Raw genomic sequence first — 15,191 nt, forward strand, 5'->3', positions numbered from 1 at the left:
ATTTTATAACTATTAAACGAGACAAAATATTGCATCCAATATGAACAATACTTTCACCTTCCCAGTTAAAGAAAATTTTCCGCAATACAATAACGTCCTTTGTAAAGATATTACTAATAAGTTCAAATTCCTCCTTCAGCCTTATTCGATTTTCAACGTTATCCATTTCTAATCAAAACCACCTCTGTACTCAACGCTCCGTATATTCAACAGTCTCTCTATACGTAACTTCGTAAAATTATTTTTGAAATCATAGAAATTAATCTAATTTTATGTATATATAACTGACAACATCTGACACGGCTTTGTTTTGGATATTTACAAAACTTCTTAACTTAGTGTTTTTAAAAACTATGTTAATAAAGAAATTTTACAGAAAACCATGGATAATTAGACATTAAATATTCATATAAAGTTTATATGTTATAACAAAAATTAGACTGTTTAAAAAATTTATTTGAAATCATGGAAAAAAAAAGTTGTAGAGGAAAGAAATGAAACGTAATAGGCCTGTCATAAAAACCATCAATATATTTACTCAATATCTATTTACATATATACACATAGCCTTAAGTCTAAGGTAATTGATAAATTGATACCATATTTACACCACGTTGGAACCATAATTACTGGAGTCAGGATTCATTTAGATAGAAAAAGTAATGTTATTGATAAAAAATAACTTTGTTAAGAATTAGAAAAACGATTTTGTTACAAATTTCTGGAGACTCAAATAAACAAAGATATGATAAAATACAGAAACATTAACAAAAAGAGATAGAATAAGAATACAGAGTTTTAAAATTACTACCAAGTGTCATCCCAAGGCTTGATGGTGCACTACTTGTTCCTGAAGTAAATGGTTATAATATATGCTGTAAAAACATGACAATAATTTTATATTTTCTTTACAATATACCAGATTACGTACAAAGTGTTTAAATTAAAAAGGCTGCAGATTTAGGTCCCTTTACATTTTACAGCTAACCCGTTTTCAGAAAGTATCTATTACAAACAAATTATCACATAACTGAATTACCTATGTAAAACAGAAGTTTCTCAAAAATTATTTATCTAAAATAAATATTAATATTCCATTTAAACTAATTTAACCGGTTGGAAATTAATAAATCTCTCGAAGTCAAAAATTAAATGCTTAATTCAAATGCAAATGAATATGATGAATATAATATTCTTTAGGGACATTTTGTTAAAAGATCCTCATTAAATTTACAGTTGAGGTAATTTCAATAGATGAAACGTTTGAAATATCGTATAGCTGTGAAAGGCGCAACGTATAATTTTAAGTAAAATAAAATAGCAAGTCGTGAAATTCCTCGGCGAATAGCTAGCACAAATTCTATCTATAATCATGGCCGGTAATTGAAAAGTGTTCACTAAGAAAAAACGTCAGTCCATTCAATAGCACTTCCTCAAAATTAAGCAACAATTACCTAGATTAAAATTTAATTAACTTACAATACAAAAATTAATGACAGTAATCAATTCAATTTAATTCTATGATGTCCGCCTTCTATACATACAAAATTGAACGTAATTGATACCTCTACATATCAGTCAGTGGTGTAAAATTACTTGAAATATTTTGACCTAAAATTTAATAGCTATGTAGGCTCTTCCAGTGAATTCCCCGTTTTTCTCATCTCGACGTTTTCAGCCGGAGCTACTTTTAATTTTGTCGTGGATGTGGCAAGCTTAACCAAGTCGTCGTCTACCGTAGTCAATTGGGAGTATAATGTTCTTGGAAACAATGAAAGATGTTTTCTCTTTTTTGTTTTCAACTGCAAGCATAGAAAGTGTTTTAGGAAATTTATACAAAGAGTTTCTTAATTTATTCTTTGAAACAAAAACCTTTTAATTATAACCTTGGTCAATGAGTTCATACAATTTACTCAAACGAATAATTAACTAGTATATGGCTATAAGGCATATTGGAAAACATAAAATAAACTTTATGTAAATATGGTGTATAGTTTAGTAATACTTTTAAAATTATCAAGTTTTTACGCTGACTTTACATACTAACAACAACTTTGACTGTCTTTTGTAGAACATTAGAAATTATTCCTAAATTGAACACTACTCTTTTTTTTTTTTGGGAAACGGCTGTCCTCTTTTTAATAAATCAGTTCATTTTATTGCTTAAGTGTTTTTGTCTACTTGCACATTTTCGAATTCTTCGTTAACGTAAATATTTATTCAATATACGTGCCCTGAACTATACATTTTTTCTTATAAGCAAAATATTCAGGTTCCTCACTATCATTATAGCTGTAAAGCATTGTCTGCTGGATGTATATAGGCCTCCCTATAGATTCCCAGTAATATCAGTAGGAAGCGGTCTGTGCATAGTATCTTCTGACAAGTTTAATCAGGGCAACAACAACAACACTTTATGAGTGGACTTACTGCGCTCTGCGTACCGGTTCGTGGTTTTCATTTCCTAATCTTAAGATTTCGACCTTAACATCTGACGCTTAAGGACCCAGCGAACATCTGACCTTCAAGCTAAGCCTTCCCATTGCTACATCAACTTGCCAACGTATTGACATTTTAAGGTAAATATTGGTCAATGTTCATATTACCAAAACTTAATTCTAGAGTAGTAAAGTACAATGTCGTTATATAAATCTAAGCAGTTTGAAACAAAGTATTTAAAACAATTATTACCATAACAACAAGCGCCGATGCAACAATAACACCCACAGCTGCACCGACACACCATGCAATTATTAGATTACGATCTAACTGCAAAACACTCGTAGAGTCTTTTGCATCATCAACATAGTATGATGCAGTTAAATGACTTCGAACATTTTCAGCTATGCGGCGTTTACCTGCCGACGATTCATTTAAACAGCCACCTGTAAATAAATTTATTAACCTTTGTTCAACATTCACTTATATTTTTAAAATCAAGTTATATAACTCAAATAACACGACGTATTTAGTATACCAATACATAGGGTACACTGTTCTCAAAGAAATTATTTATAATAAGTTAATTAACATATCTCATTGAGAATCGTATTACCTAACCTCATGAAATTTTAATAACATAACAAAAGAAAAAGGGCTTAAAAAGTACTTCATAGATTTAAAGGTATTTTTAAACAGTCTGAGAATTTTATGACAAAATTTGAGAGGTGATAAAATATCAGAAAAACTGTATTTATTTGTGTCAGTGTACAGTTCAAATAAAGTAAAAAATATAATTATAAAAGCATATTTTATTAATAAAATTGAATAGTTCACTAAGAATAAAATTAGGAAATTGTTTTAAAAATGAAAATACGTGGTCAGTTATTTTCTATAAATTACCACCATCAATAGAAAAATACACCAATGTCTTACTAACCCCAAAAAAAGGTAAATCAGCTCCCTCCGAAAATAACTCCTGCTCAAAATATAATACATAATACACAACACACAGAATAGTCAAAATAATAAGGTAGATTTATTTAAAAAAAAAAGATAATCTAAAATAAAATTGTACCGATTTCCCTACAAAGTCAGCGTGAAATTTACGGACAATCTAATATATCAATTTAATTATAAAACATAATAATTATGAAAGTCATTAATTAGTAAACAATATGACTTACCAATATCTTTATCACAATGACAACAATCCATTGTTTCGTTCAGTATTAAGAACATGGATGAAACGTTTTCCATGCAACATGGTAAACATTTATGATTTACCCTGCAATAAAACCATAAAATATTATTGCTTTAATCCTTTTGATATATACAGCCCGGAAATTTCGACTCGTGGGATTAAGTTAATGAAATTCTTTTGTAATGAACAATACGAGATTAATATAGTAAAAGTTAATTACAATAAATGTTTTATGAATATGAGATCGAAAATTAATGCATAAAAATTAAAATGAATTATAATTACCTATCTAATCGAAGTGGGTGGGCACAAGTAACGCAACTAGTTGGCCCTGGTCCTGAACAAGATCTACATGATTCATGACACGGACGGCAAGTCCGCGATCTGGCTTCATAGTACTGAGAGCTTAAACACTCAATACATAAACCGTTTTCTAAAGAAAAATGTCGTGGGCACGAGGTACATCTTTGTGGCCCTGCTCCATGACAGTCTTGGCAGTAGTGATGGCAACGGCGGCAACTTTCCGCCCAAGTAAAAAAGTTTTGTGGACATTCCGGTCTGCATTCTCCGGCAGCAAGCCGCCAATCTGGCGGGCAAGAGGCACACTGGTCCCTCCTCGGACCTGTGCACGTCTGACATGATAAGTAACACTTCGAACAAATTCCATCATCGGGGTAGTATCCAGGCGCACATATTGCTCTGCAAGTTCCCGACTGCAGTCTCAAAGCACCTGCACAAGACGTACAATTCAATCTCGACACACACGCGGAACATGTATGCGGGCAGTGAGAACAGCTTCCAGCTGTTTGATAAAATCCTTGCCCACATTCTGCGACGCATCTAAAAACATGCATTTTAATATTAGATACAACGTGTTTATGACGTAACCTACTTTTACAAAAGATACTCGTACCTTGTACCCTGTAGTAACAAAGGACTTGAACAAGATAAACAGTCCCACTCATTTGGTCCGCTACATTTCTCACAAGTGGAATGGCAGTTTTTACAGCGGCCTCCCTCGAAATATTCACCTAATTGACACAGAACTTTACATAAACACCCTTATTTACTTAGCCATAAAAAAACATAAAAAATAGACCTGTACAAAGTCAAATGTTTTACGCAATTATAATACACAATATTCTTCACCGTTTTTGATTTTATATTATAAAGTTAACTATTATTTATATCTGCACTTGTGTTTATTATAGCCAACATTACACAAGATGTAAAAAATGTGAATAAATAAATAAAAATTATAAAAAAAATAGATAAATAACATAATTTTAGATACAATATCAGAATTTGAATATTTATGCTTACTAGTATCACATTTATTACTACCATCCGGTATACATCTTCCACCCTTAGTGAGAGTCCATTTTTCTTTACAAAGAGTACAAACGGCATAAGGGCAAACTGCACAACCATTTGGACACCTATAAATAAACATCGTTACAATTATTACCAGATTTATAGAAACTGAAATTTCTGGATTATATGTTAAAACTTACGGTAAGCATTCCCGCCTCTGGATATCTGCATAGTGACTAATCGGGCACTGAGTAATGCAACGATTCTTATACGCATAATCTCCTATACGACAAGATACACACTCTGTCTCATTCGGACCTCTACATGATTCGCAAGTCTCGTGACATTGAACACATCCAAAATCGTCCTTCTGATAAGTCCCCGGAGGGCAAGACGCTAAACAAGATCCGTTATAAAGCACGTAGCTGTGAGCACAAGATGCACACATATCAGCTTTATCAGCACACGTATCACAGTGTTCTGCGCATGGAAAACAGGCGTTTGCATCAAGGTCCTCGTAATAACCATCTGGGCATTGTTGTAAGCATACAGCGAGGTCTGTTACTAATAAATGTGCAGGAGCACAGGTTAGACACGAATCTTGCCCAGCGCCTGCACAAGTCTCACAGGACTCATGACAAGGCCAACATACTCCACCTTGATTAACGAAACTCCTTGGCGGACATCTAGAAACGCACGAATTATCTAAGCGATAATGTTTGCAAGCCACGCATTGTGTAGGGCCCTTTCCATAGCAGCCCTGAGAATCGCATTCAGGGTCACACATTCTTTGTACTTGTTTATCGTTCGCATCAGCTAGTACATTTTTTCTCTGCGCTGATGGAATATTGTTACTGTTACTTCTTTTATCAGAAAGACCTAATTCGATTTCATTTAAAAATTGTGAGTATTCGGAAACGTCATACACGTCATTCACGTGATAGTTTTTTTGCGTGTTATAAAAGTCGTTAGAACTGAAATAACTTTTGTTTCTTAACCTTACCGGGTTTGTTGCTGTACCATAAAATATCAGTTGCCATTTTTTCAACACGCCTAATTGTGTTACGTGATTATTTCCAGCGTTTATTATTTGTAATGTCCACCGACCTTCAGCGTTTTCACCCCAAAAATGCACACTTAAAAATGGCCAGTCGTCAAAATTGGAACTAGTTGCATCATGTGTTCTTTCGAATAAAAGAGTAGAAGTGGTTCCCATAGGCGAAGTTAATAGAATTCTTAAATTTCCTCTAGGAAAAAAACTGAGTGAAATCTTACATTGAACGTGTTCCAAAAATCTCACCTCGTTCATTGTACCACTACAACCATTTACATCCATATGTACCGATATTGTATAACCAAAAGATGTTTCGATTGATTTGTCCTCGTTAATTTCCTGGGATTTACAAATGTGTTGTGGTGGTACATTAACCCACTGTTCTGCTAAGGAAACCATCTGTGCAGCATCCATTAATCCGTATCCAAATTTGTGGCTAACTTTTCTTTTGACACCATTAACAATCCATCCTTCCTCTTTTTCCAAAGGCTGTGATCTGGAAGTCATTATAATAAGATGTTGCATATCTCTCCAAGTTAGTGAAGGATTTGCTTCTAAAGCTAAAGCACATATTCCTGCAGCTAAAGGCGCTGATGCCGATGTGCCTGTGTGATCGACTGTACATATGTGATCAGGTCTTAGCTGCACATCCATGTCTACAGTGGCAACACTCTTATCTCGTCCAGGTGTTCCTGAACTGTATGTAGAAGCTAACGTAGACGAACACTCTTCCAAATACCACGGCTTATATCCCCCTTGAGTTGCACTTGATATGGATATCGTAAATATACTATTCGCGTAGCCGTCACAATTGCATGAGTCTGTATGTCTTCCTCCATTACCCGACGCCCATATAAAAATAGACCCTTTCCCACCTCTTCCATTGGTTACACCATTAATAAAAGCTCTGGAAAAAATATTAAAATTTTTATAACTCTTTACTACTATATGAAATGTATTTGTAAGAGTAGAAATACCTTCTCGCTAAAGGCCCGGGACCGTCAACAGTTTTTCCATCATCTTCAGGTCCCCAAGACGCGCTGTAAATATCTATATGATGCGTATTAAAACTGAGTGCTTGCGCTTCTACGGCGTCATTCACTAAGCCATCCAACATCCTGACGCCTCCGATACTGGCGTTGAATGCGATTCCGACGCCACAATATCGGTTGTAGGCAGCCGCAGCCACTTCTCCAGCGCACCGAGTGCCGTGTTTATTGTCGCCATTGTCTTGCGGAGTCGGATCCGTGTCATTACCGTTTATGTCAGTGGAAGCAGCTGGATCCTATAGAATCATTTGCAAATTGTGATAGTTGTGCCTTTTTATATAGTAGGATTAGTTATAGTTGTAAAAGCTTTAAAGGGGTGAATATAAGTCTCATTTCATTCTAATAAATATATTGTACGGCCTATCCAAAAGTCAATTGTTTCGGAAATAATTAATAACGTGATGATTCTAAACTAAGAAAATACATTTTTAACATTCATGTTACTACATATTAAAATTATTTGTTTATTGTCCCCGTACACTTTGTATTGCCAGAAGTTATTGGCCTATCGCAATCGCAACCTCTTAATACGGTAATTGAAAATAGGTTAAAAAAAACTTTAAGGTTTTTTACTGATAAATCAGCTGTAAATTTACCAATTTAAAGCATATTTATCCATCTATAACAGATAATGTATACGTAGCATTAAAAGAGTAATAAGTGTTAAGACAAGGATAAAATTTAATTGTTTAAAGCTAAACAGTTTATCTTTTATATGTTTTATACCATGACTAAAAATGGCAACAACTTTACACAAAAAATGCTTTAAATGCGCTACTTACATAGTTTTGTAATAAATCCGGGTGGTTAGGTTGTATACCGTCATCCAAAATAGTTATTACAACCCCTTTTCCCGTGTATCCTTTTTTCCAAGCATAACCTACATTCATATCTAACCCTCCAGCTGCGCCACCATTCTAGATTTATAGAAATATGCACGTAAATATTATACAAACGTAAATAACAAATGCTTATATTTTACTTTATTGTAAGAGTAAATGAAAACAATATTAAACAAAGATAAGCAGATTTTATTAACTATTATAGTTACTTCTTACCAAGTACCATTGTTCTTTAAACAATGGGTCTGGGAATGAAGGCGCGTTGGACTGGCGCATTACGTGCCTCGGCTTCCACTGGTGGTCCCTTTTAGTTCTTTTCAACTCCCGTTGTTGCATCACCCATCTTACCTGCATACACATTAACTTCTTAAACTACATTATTATTTAATATGTCAATTATTACAAGACTCTTGTTTTAGTAAGTCAAGGCCGAAAGGTTCTCGAGTAGTGGCTACAAGCCCATAAGTGGATTTACAACATAGTCATAGTAAGTAGCTGAATACAGACAGCTTAAAAGGAGCATTGCTGCAATCTTGCTGGCAGGTAGACCTGATGATGATTGTGGCGAAGTATCTTAATTTAAATTAGAATTATTTAACCGTTTATTAACCCAGAAATTGATTATCTCCTTTCTAAAAACAGAAAAAATGTTTCTTAAACTAAATGAATAAATAACAAACAGAATAGGAATGACACATAAAATTTATAACCCATCTTTATTTCTACCCCAAATGTCCAAAGTTAAATTGAATATTACGCAGTCTAAATTCATAGCCAAGTCATAATTTTAGGGTTGGTGATGTAATAATTCTTCGCAATAGGTAGCTCAGGAACGTTTTCATCACGGTTATTTGTTTTCATTAACGAACTCATCGGAGTTAACAATTAAGAAAGAAAACCTACCATGGTGAATAATAAATTACAACGTTGCCGGCAAGCAGACTACAATCTACTAAACTTTGCCAAGCAAAGCTGTACGTAAGTAATTAAGTAGATTCAGAAGGAGCGTTTTGTTCGACAAAAGTCATGTTAAGTAAAATTTTAATAAGTTGTTGTTTTTGTTTCTACAGTAAACGTTTGTGCTACAAGTAACGATGGGAATAAGTATAAGTAAGTAATGTTAGTCAACTTTATTGAAAAAAAAATTAAAGTTGAAAATCTTAGTAAGTTAGGGGCTAAAGAAAAAAGATTAGCGCTGCGACCGCTAGTGTTAACGGCGGGTTAATGGAACGAAGCAGCCGATAGCCTCCCTTGGCTCGCCATGCGCAAATCCAAGGAGCCGTACAGTGGTTTCAGTACCACTCTACGTGAATTTATATTACTTTAACATCATCATATCAGCTGATACTCCCAATGCAAATCAAAGTCATAGTTCGACGTATTAAAGTTGTATTTAGAATATCAAAATATAAAGTATTTATTATAATCGTATGCAATAAATAAATGTATATAAATTGACCTATGTAATTAATTGAAAACTGTCTCATACATTGTACATCGACTGCCCGCTACGTATCCTTCTCTTTCCACAGTATAATTGTATGTAAGAAATTGCTTCGAGTGATAAGAGCGCCCATTACACTTGTCTTGTGAACACCTTTCTTGCACATGTTAAGAATAAAATAAAGAGTATTGAATTAAAAAGTTAACTTACCTGTGGATCATTTTTCAAGCGATTCATATAATCGGTACTTGCATTCAGGGACCTTTTATTGATTTGGGGATGTGAGAATAGAAAAAAATTATTTAAATTTCCGATCTGTAACAAAAGAAAAGACATTGTTAATAAAAAAAAGTTTAAATTTTAATATAATATAAATGGAAGAAATAATGAGATATATTCGCGATATTTTCACATACAAAAATAGTTATCTCCAATCAACAAAGATTCTTTTTATTAAAATTCATTGAGGAAAATTGGACGCTCATGGCGCCTAACCGAGACTAAGTTGTTTTTAAGTAAGCTCGTAGACGCACTCGGAATCATAAGCAATCGTTACTGCTTAGTTGAGTATAGTGTTATCAAAACCACTGTATTGCATCTTTGGAAAGTGTATCCAGGATAGAACCGAGAAAAAAGCTTGAGCACTGCTGCCACGATTGTTGACGACCCAACGTCGTTCTTTTACATCTGATTCGGTCTCGTAGCAAACCTCCGAGCAAAACAGAGAGTTTTGTTCCATTGTTTCTTTGACGACCTCTTTATAAGGCCCATCGTAAGTGACTATCATCAGAAAGTTAGATATGGTAATCCTATGTTATGTAGTAAACAATAGTAGTAAATAATAATAGTTATTATTTAAGAAAAGTAAACATTTTAATATTTATAGTATCTTGTATTTATTAGAACACATAATATCTTATATTACATTGAAACTACACGCGATTATATTTTTATGAAATTCTTGTTCAAATAACCGTATTTATTGTTCTATAAAGAAGATATTTTAGTAAATATGCGCACAAATACAGACGTTATTAACGACTGATCCCGCCATCTGTCGACCGCAAGCTGTAACTACTGTTTGATGTGTATATTCAAATCACGTCGTAACCCCTATATAGTTCTTTTATTATATTCCTACCGTTGAAACGGTACTTTTAATTTTCCGCAATAGTTTTTATCATCAGAACACGTAAAATATTTGCATATTATGATGAGAAATCATCAAAATTCATAACCAAATTGGCTTATGTCGGTCGTCTCAACGCCAACACAGCTGGTATAGTATGGAAAATTAAAAAATAACACACAACAAATTATGCGGCTCCGTTCGCGAGAGTCTCTTTGTTATATTTTGTACGAGATAACATTCCGTCTTAATTCCACTGAAAACATGAACAGTTGATGCAAGCAAAAGACTAAATGCAGTTATACAATAGGCATGCAAATGAGATTTTTAAATATATCTTTGTACATATTAATGCATAATATTTAATTTGCTTAGATACTCTCGGGCATACATATAAAAGCTTTTTTTATATTGTTATATACACAGGACATATTTCTAATCTTAATACACTCTAAAAACAATGACTACTATTTCCAATATCCTTTTATATATATAATATGGTCTTGGTATTTTTATTAGATTACGTCTGGGCAATAATTTCAAGCAGTACAAAGTTTACACTCAATTATTCTTGTTTAGATCCTTTAGATAGATTCTTTAAATAAATATTTTAGTACTTAAATTCTTTTATATTTGTCGACCTTAATAAAACACTCGGTATTAAATTAGTTACTCTTTATTGGTATATTACCTTTTCTTTCTATTATATTAAATTTTATGATCTAGTCAATATTAAGTTATTCAAAATTAACTAAGATTCAAAAAAAATTAAGACATTTACAACATTAAAACAACAACTTGCGAGTGCAAATTTAAAAACATTCCCTATGTTAAATGGTAAGATTTTTTCTTTTTTCTTTTCCTACATTATACCTGATCATTTTTGTTTTGCATCTGCATCTGTTTATTTGCATCGTAGATTAAAGTATAAGATTTGATTGGGAATATTGCACAGTCCCAGGTCTGTGTAACGGACATATACAGATGCTATGGGTTCGAGAGGGCAAGGCTCATTGGACGCCTAGTCTAAAACCTGGAGCCTCGTTAAGGCCCGTTACTTAATGTTTCTCTAGTTTAGGAGGACGCTGAACTCTGCGATCTAACCTAACCTAACCCAACGGACCCCAAGAGAGAATCTCGACTTGGGACTGTAAAAACAAAAGTTATTTACGCAACCAACTACTAAATTATTACAGCTAAGATCAACGATATTATAAATAAATTTGTATAATACATACTGTAGGGAAAGCGGCTTCGTACCTGGCTGCACAGTTTAAATCTATAATAGTATCGTATTTGTGTTTTTTTGTTAAAGACCACGTACCGGCATCACAATAGATACGAAGTATCTTATATTAAAGTCTTTGTAGTTTTATATACGTAAGAATCCAACATTAGGGAGCATTACAATGACTTATTTATACGTTGAAAAATGTATTTAAAAATACTCCAATTTTTTGGTCTTTTTTTTTTTTTTTATTAATTCTAATTTGTATCGCTGGTGTTTTTTTTTACAGTATTTATCTTTCGCTTTAACTAAACGCAGACAGTTGGGAGAGGGTTGCCGCTATTTGATACGGATCTTTCTTCTCCCAGCTGCGAGGCACGACAGTGTTTTATATTATTATTACAATTTTTTTTTTTTTTTTTTTTTACACAATTTTCACTTATGGATAAATACAGCTAAAATTTATACATATTAACAATACAATTTTGAATACACAATTATATATTAGTTGCTACATTATTTTATTTAAGTCGCTGCCCAAGCGCTACAGACCGTTAAATGCCTTGAGATTTAAGACAATGTGCCGGGCCAACTCATCAAAAGATTCTGCTGTAGATTTTTTCTTGAGAAGGTCCGGTAAGCTGAACGGAGATATATTAAGGTTTTCACATAAGGTCACGTGGATATGTCTTTTGGATGCGAATCGGGAGCAGTGTCTGAGTAAGTGATCAAAAGTCTGTACTGTGGAGTCGTCACATGGGCAAGTCTCATTATCGATTATTTTAAAACGGTGCAGGTACTGCTTGCAGTACCCGTGCCCGCTTAGTAGTTGTGTCAGATGGAAGGATGTCTTGATGAGTTTTCGCAGTTTGTTTATGTCGGTGAGTTTCGAAAGGAGTCCTATGGTATGTCGACCCTGTGCCGAGCTCTCGTATCTAGCCTGCCAAATGCGGTTGTGTTCCGCACGGATTGCGCTCTTCACGAAACTCATTGGGAAGTAGACATAAGCCGGTGGAGAGTGCATTGCGGCAGCGCTCTTTGCTGCCAAGTCGGCTTCCTCGTTACCGACGACGCCTGTGTGGCTTTTGACCCATGTAAAGTGTAATGTAGCTGGCGCGCGTGCGTGTATCTGATTGTGAATTTGTGTGACGATGGGGTGGGTGTTGCTTCTATTCTGCAGCGCGGCGATGGAAGATTGTGAGTCCGTGTGAATAATTGTGTATGTGTTCGGGTATGTTGAACAGGCCCACGAGCAGGCTTTCGAAATGGCGAGAAGCTCAGCTTGAAAGACCGAGCAAAACGAGTGAAGTTTGTATTTTTTGGAAGCAGTCTGGCGGCCTTCCATGAAAGCAACGAATGCCGCTCCTACGGAGGAGTCCTCCAGCTTGCTCCCATCAGTGTAAATATTCAAAGCATGGGGATGGGGTGCTGTGTAATTACGACCTCTAGAGGGGGAAAGGACAGAAATGGATACTCTGGTAGCGGGGTGCAATAATTTGTGTGGTGGTGTAGGGCGTTCTAGAGCTGTATCAGAAGGTAAAAGATGAGAGGCGCCGGTGAGTTTTGTGAGTTCCAGTGCCTGTACCTCCCGCACTTTGAGGTCGAGTGGGGTGAGTTCTGCAAGTGCTAGAGCGGCTGTGGTGGATATGGTCTTGAACGCCCGTGTGATCCTGATGGCAAAGCCTCGTTGCATACTTAACAAGCGCCTTATTATCCCTTTTTTTAGAGCCGCTTGCCCCCATATACCAGCAGCATATGTCATAATTGGCTCAATGATACTGATGTAGATTGTCCGGATGTTCTCGGGATGTGCCCCCCATGTTGGTCTACAGAAAAGACTAAGTCTATTAAATATGCGCGAGGCTTTTTTGATAGTGTGCTGAACATGTTTATTAAAGAGTAATTTCTCGTCAATGATGACTCCCAGAAGTTTGAACTCGTGTATAAACGGAAGGCAGTATTGGCCCATTCTTATTGAGCATTTTTTGGCTGTGGGTGTGAATGCAATAACTTGTGTTTTTTCGGGGCCGAAGGTCAGTTTAACACTTTCACCCCACTCAATAATTTTACCAAGCGCGGAGTTGGTTAAATCTTGGAGGTCTTCAGCGCGAATGTGGTGTGTAGTGAGCAAGACGTCGTCGGCGAACGCTTGTAAATGGCACCCATCAGGCAGGTCTATTTCGAGAAGCTCGTCTAGGATAATGTTCCACATAATTGGGCCACATGCCGAACCCTGAACGCAGCCCTTAGTTAGCTTCTTAGTGACTCGTTCTCCGGCGTAATCTAAAACCACTTCTCTGTCTTGAACATAGTTTTCAAAAATTGAAAAAATGTTTCGAGGGCAACCGATCCGCCTGAGGCCCTCGAATAGAGCTGGCCACCAGGCGTTGTTAAATGCTGCCTTGATGTCAAGGGAGACGGCGATGACGGCCTCTCTAGCTCGTTTGGCCGAGCGAACGACATCGAGAGCCGAGGAGATCGCCATGGTTGTGTTGGTTTGCTCCTTGAAACCAAATTGGTGACCGTTGAGCTTGCCTGCGACCGTGGCTACAAAAGTCACCCTTTTGATCAGGAGCTTTTCTAACAGCTTCCCGAAAACAGGGATGAGGCCAATTGGTCTGTGAGAATCGAGGGTACTGTAATCAGATTTACCAGGCTTCGGTATGATCTTGACATATGCCTGCTTCCACTGTCGGGGAAAGTGATGCAATTTTAAACATCTATTTAATAAATCTGTTATTAGCTGTGGGTAAGCCTGTGTAAATTGTGTGCATATGTCTGAAGTGAGGCCATCCATACCTGGTGCCTTTTTTGCATTCATAAGTTTTAGTAGCTCCAGTACCTCTTCCACTGCGAAAGGAGGTTCGTCAGGGGCCTCAGAGGTATCCTGTCTGTGACGGCGAAGATGCCTGTGTCGGGCTGAAAAGTCTGGAGAATCGTCGGGATAGAAATGATTTAAGAGAGCTGTAGCGCTTTGTTGGGCGTCATGTGTGTGCCCTGTGTCTATCTTTAAAGTGGTAGGAGGTTGTCGCCGAGTCGAGTGTTTAAGGAGGCGATTAGTCACTGACCATACATTCTCCTTATCTTGTCGGTTGCAGAATGTGCGGAAATCGGCCGTCGAAGTCTCTCTAAGCTTTCGAGCGTATTCAGTGCGCTTAAAGATTAGATCCTCGCATAATCGGTCGAATATCGTGTCTGAAGGCGCGTGGTGTCGTTTAGCGGCATGTAATCGGCGGTGTAGATGAATTACTTCAGATTTAAGTCGCTCCAGGTCTGTTGTCCACCAAGGAGGTTTGGAGCGCGTCCCAGCACCCCTGGATGGCATAGAAACTTTACACGCCGCGTGTATGGTGTCAGTGATTTGGTCTATAAAGACGTCTAAGTCGCCCGCGTTCAAATCGACTATTTTTGTGTCTAGTAAGTTAGAGTTCGTCATGATAGTGTGGAGTTCAGTCTTGAAACTTGCCCAGTTAGCTTTTTCGCTTTTA

At 36.0% G+C, this 15,191-nt stretch overlaps 1 protein-coding gene across 1 annotated transcript in view; it reads right to left on the reverse strand.

Moving 5' to 3' along the window:
• Nucleotides 1-1,625: 1,625 nt before the first annotated feature.
• LOC137923521 (furin-like protease 2) overlaps nucleotides 1,626-15,191 on the reverse strand; it is a 38,225-nt gene continuing 24,659 nt past the window's right edge. Inside the window, exons 2-12 of the mRNA XM_068766781.1 lie at nucleotides 9,557-9,661; nucleotides 8,119-8,250; nucleotides 7,843-7,977; nucleotides 6,989-7,296; nucleotides 5,158-6,918; nucleotides 4,967-5,082; nucleotides 4,557-4,674; nucleotides 3,929-4,483; nucleotides 3,627-3,727; nucleotides 2,692-2,885; nucleotides 1,626-1,802 (exon numbers count right to left, since the gene is read on the reverse strand). Coding sequence (XP_068622882.1) covers nucleotides 1,626-1,802; nucleotides 2,692-2,885; nucleotides 3,627-3,727; nucleotides 3,929-4,483; nucleotides 4,557-4,674; nucleotides 4,967-5,082; nucleotides 5,158-6,918; nucleotides 6,989-7,296; nucleotides 7,843-7,977; nucleotides 8,119-8,250; nucleotides 9,557-9,661 — 3,702 coding nt within the window. The remainder of the gene's footprint in view (nucleotides 1,803-2,691; nucleotides 2,886-3,626; nucleotides 3,728-3,928; nucleotides 4,484-4,556; nucleotides 4,675-4,966; nucleotides 5,083-5,157; nucleotides 6,919-6,988; nucleotides 7,297-7,842; nucleotides 7,978-8,118; nucleotides 8,251-9,556; nucleotides 9,662-15,191) is intronic.

Source organism: Battus philenor, unplaced genomic scaffold, assembly GCF_028537555.1.
Source record: "Battus philenor isolate CCGP_79_NKW_IND1 unplaced genomic scaffold, ilBatPhil1.0.hap1 SCAF_21, whole genome shotgun sequence".
NCBI classification, from domain to species: Eukaryota; Metazoa; Arthropoda; class Insecta; order Lepidoptera; family Papilionidae; genus Battus; species Battus philenor.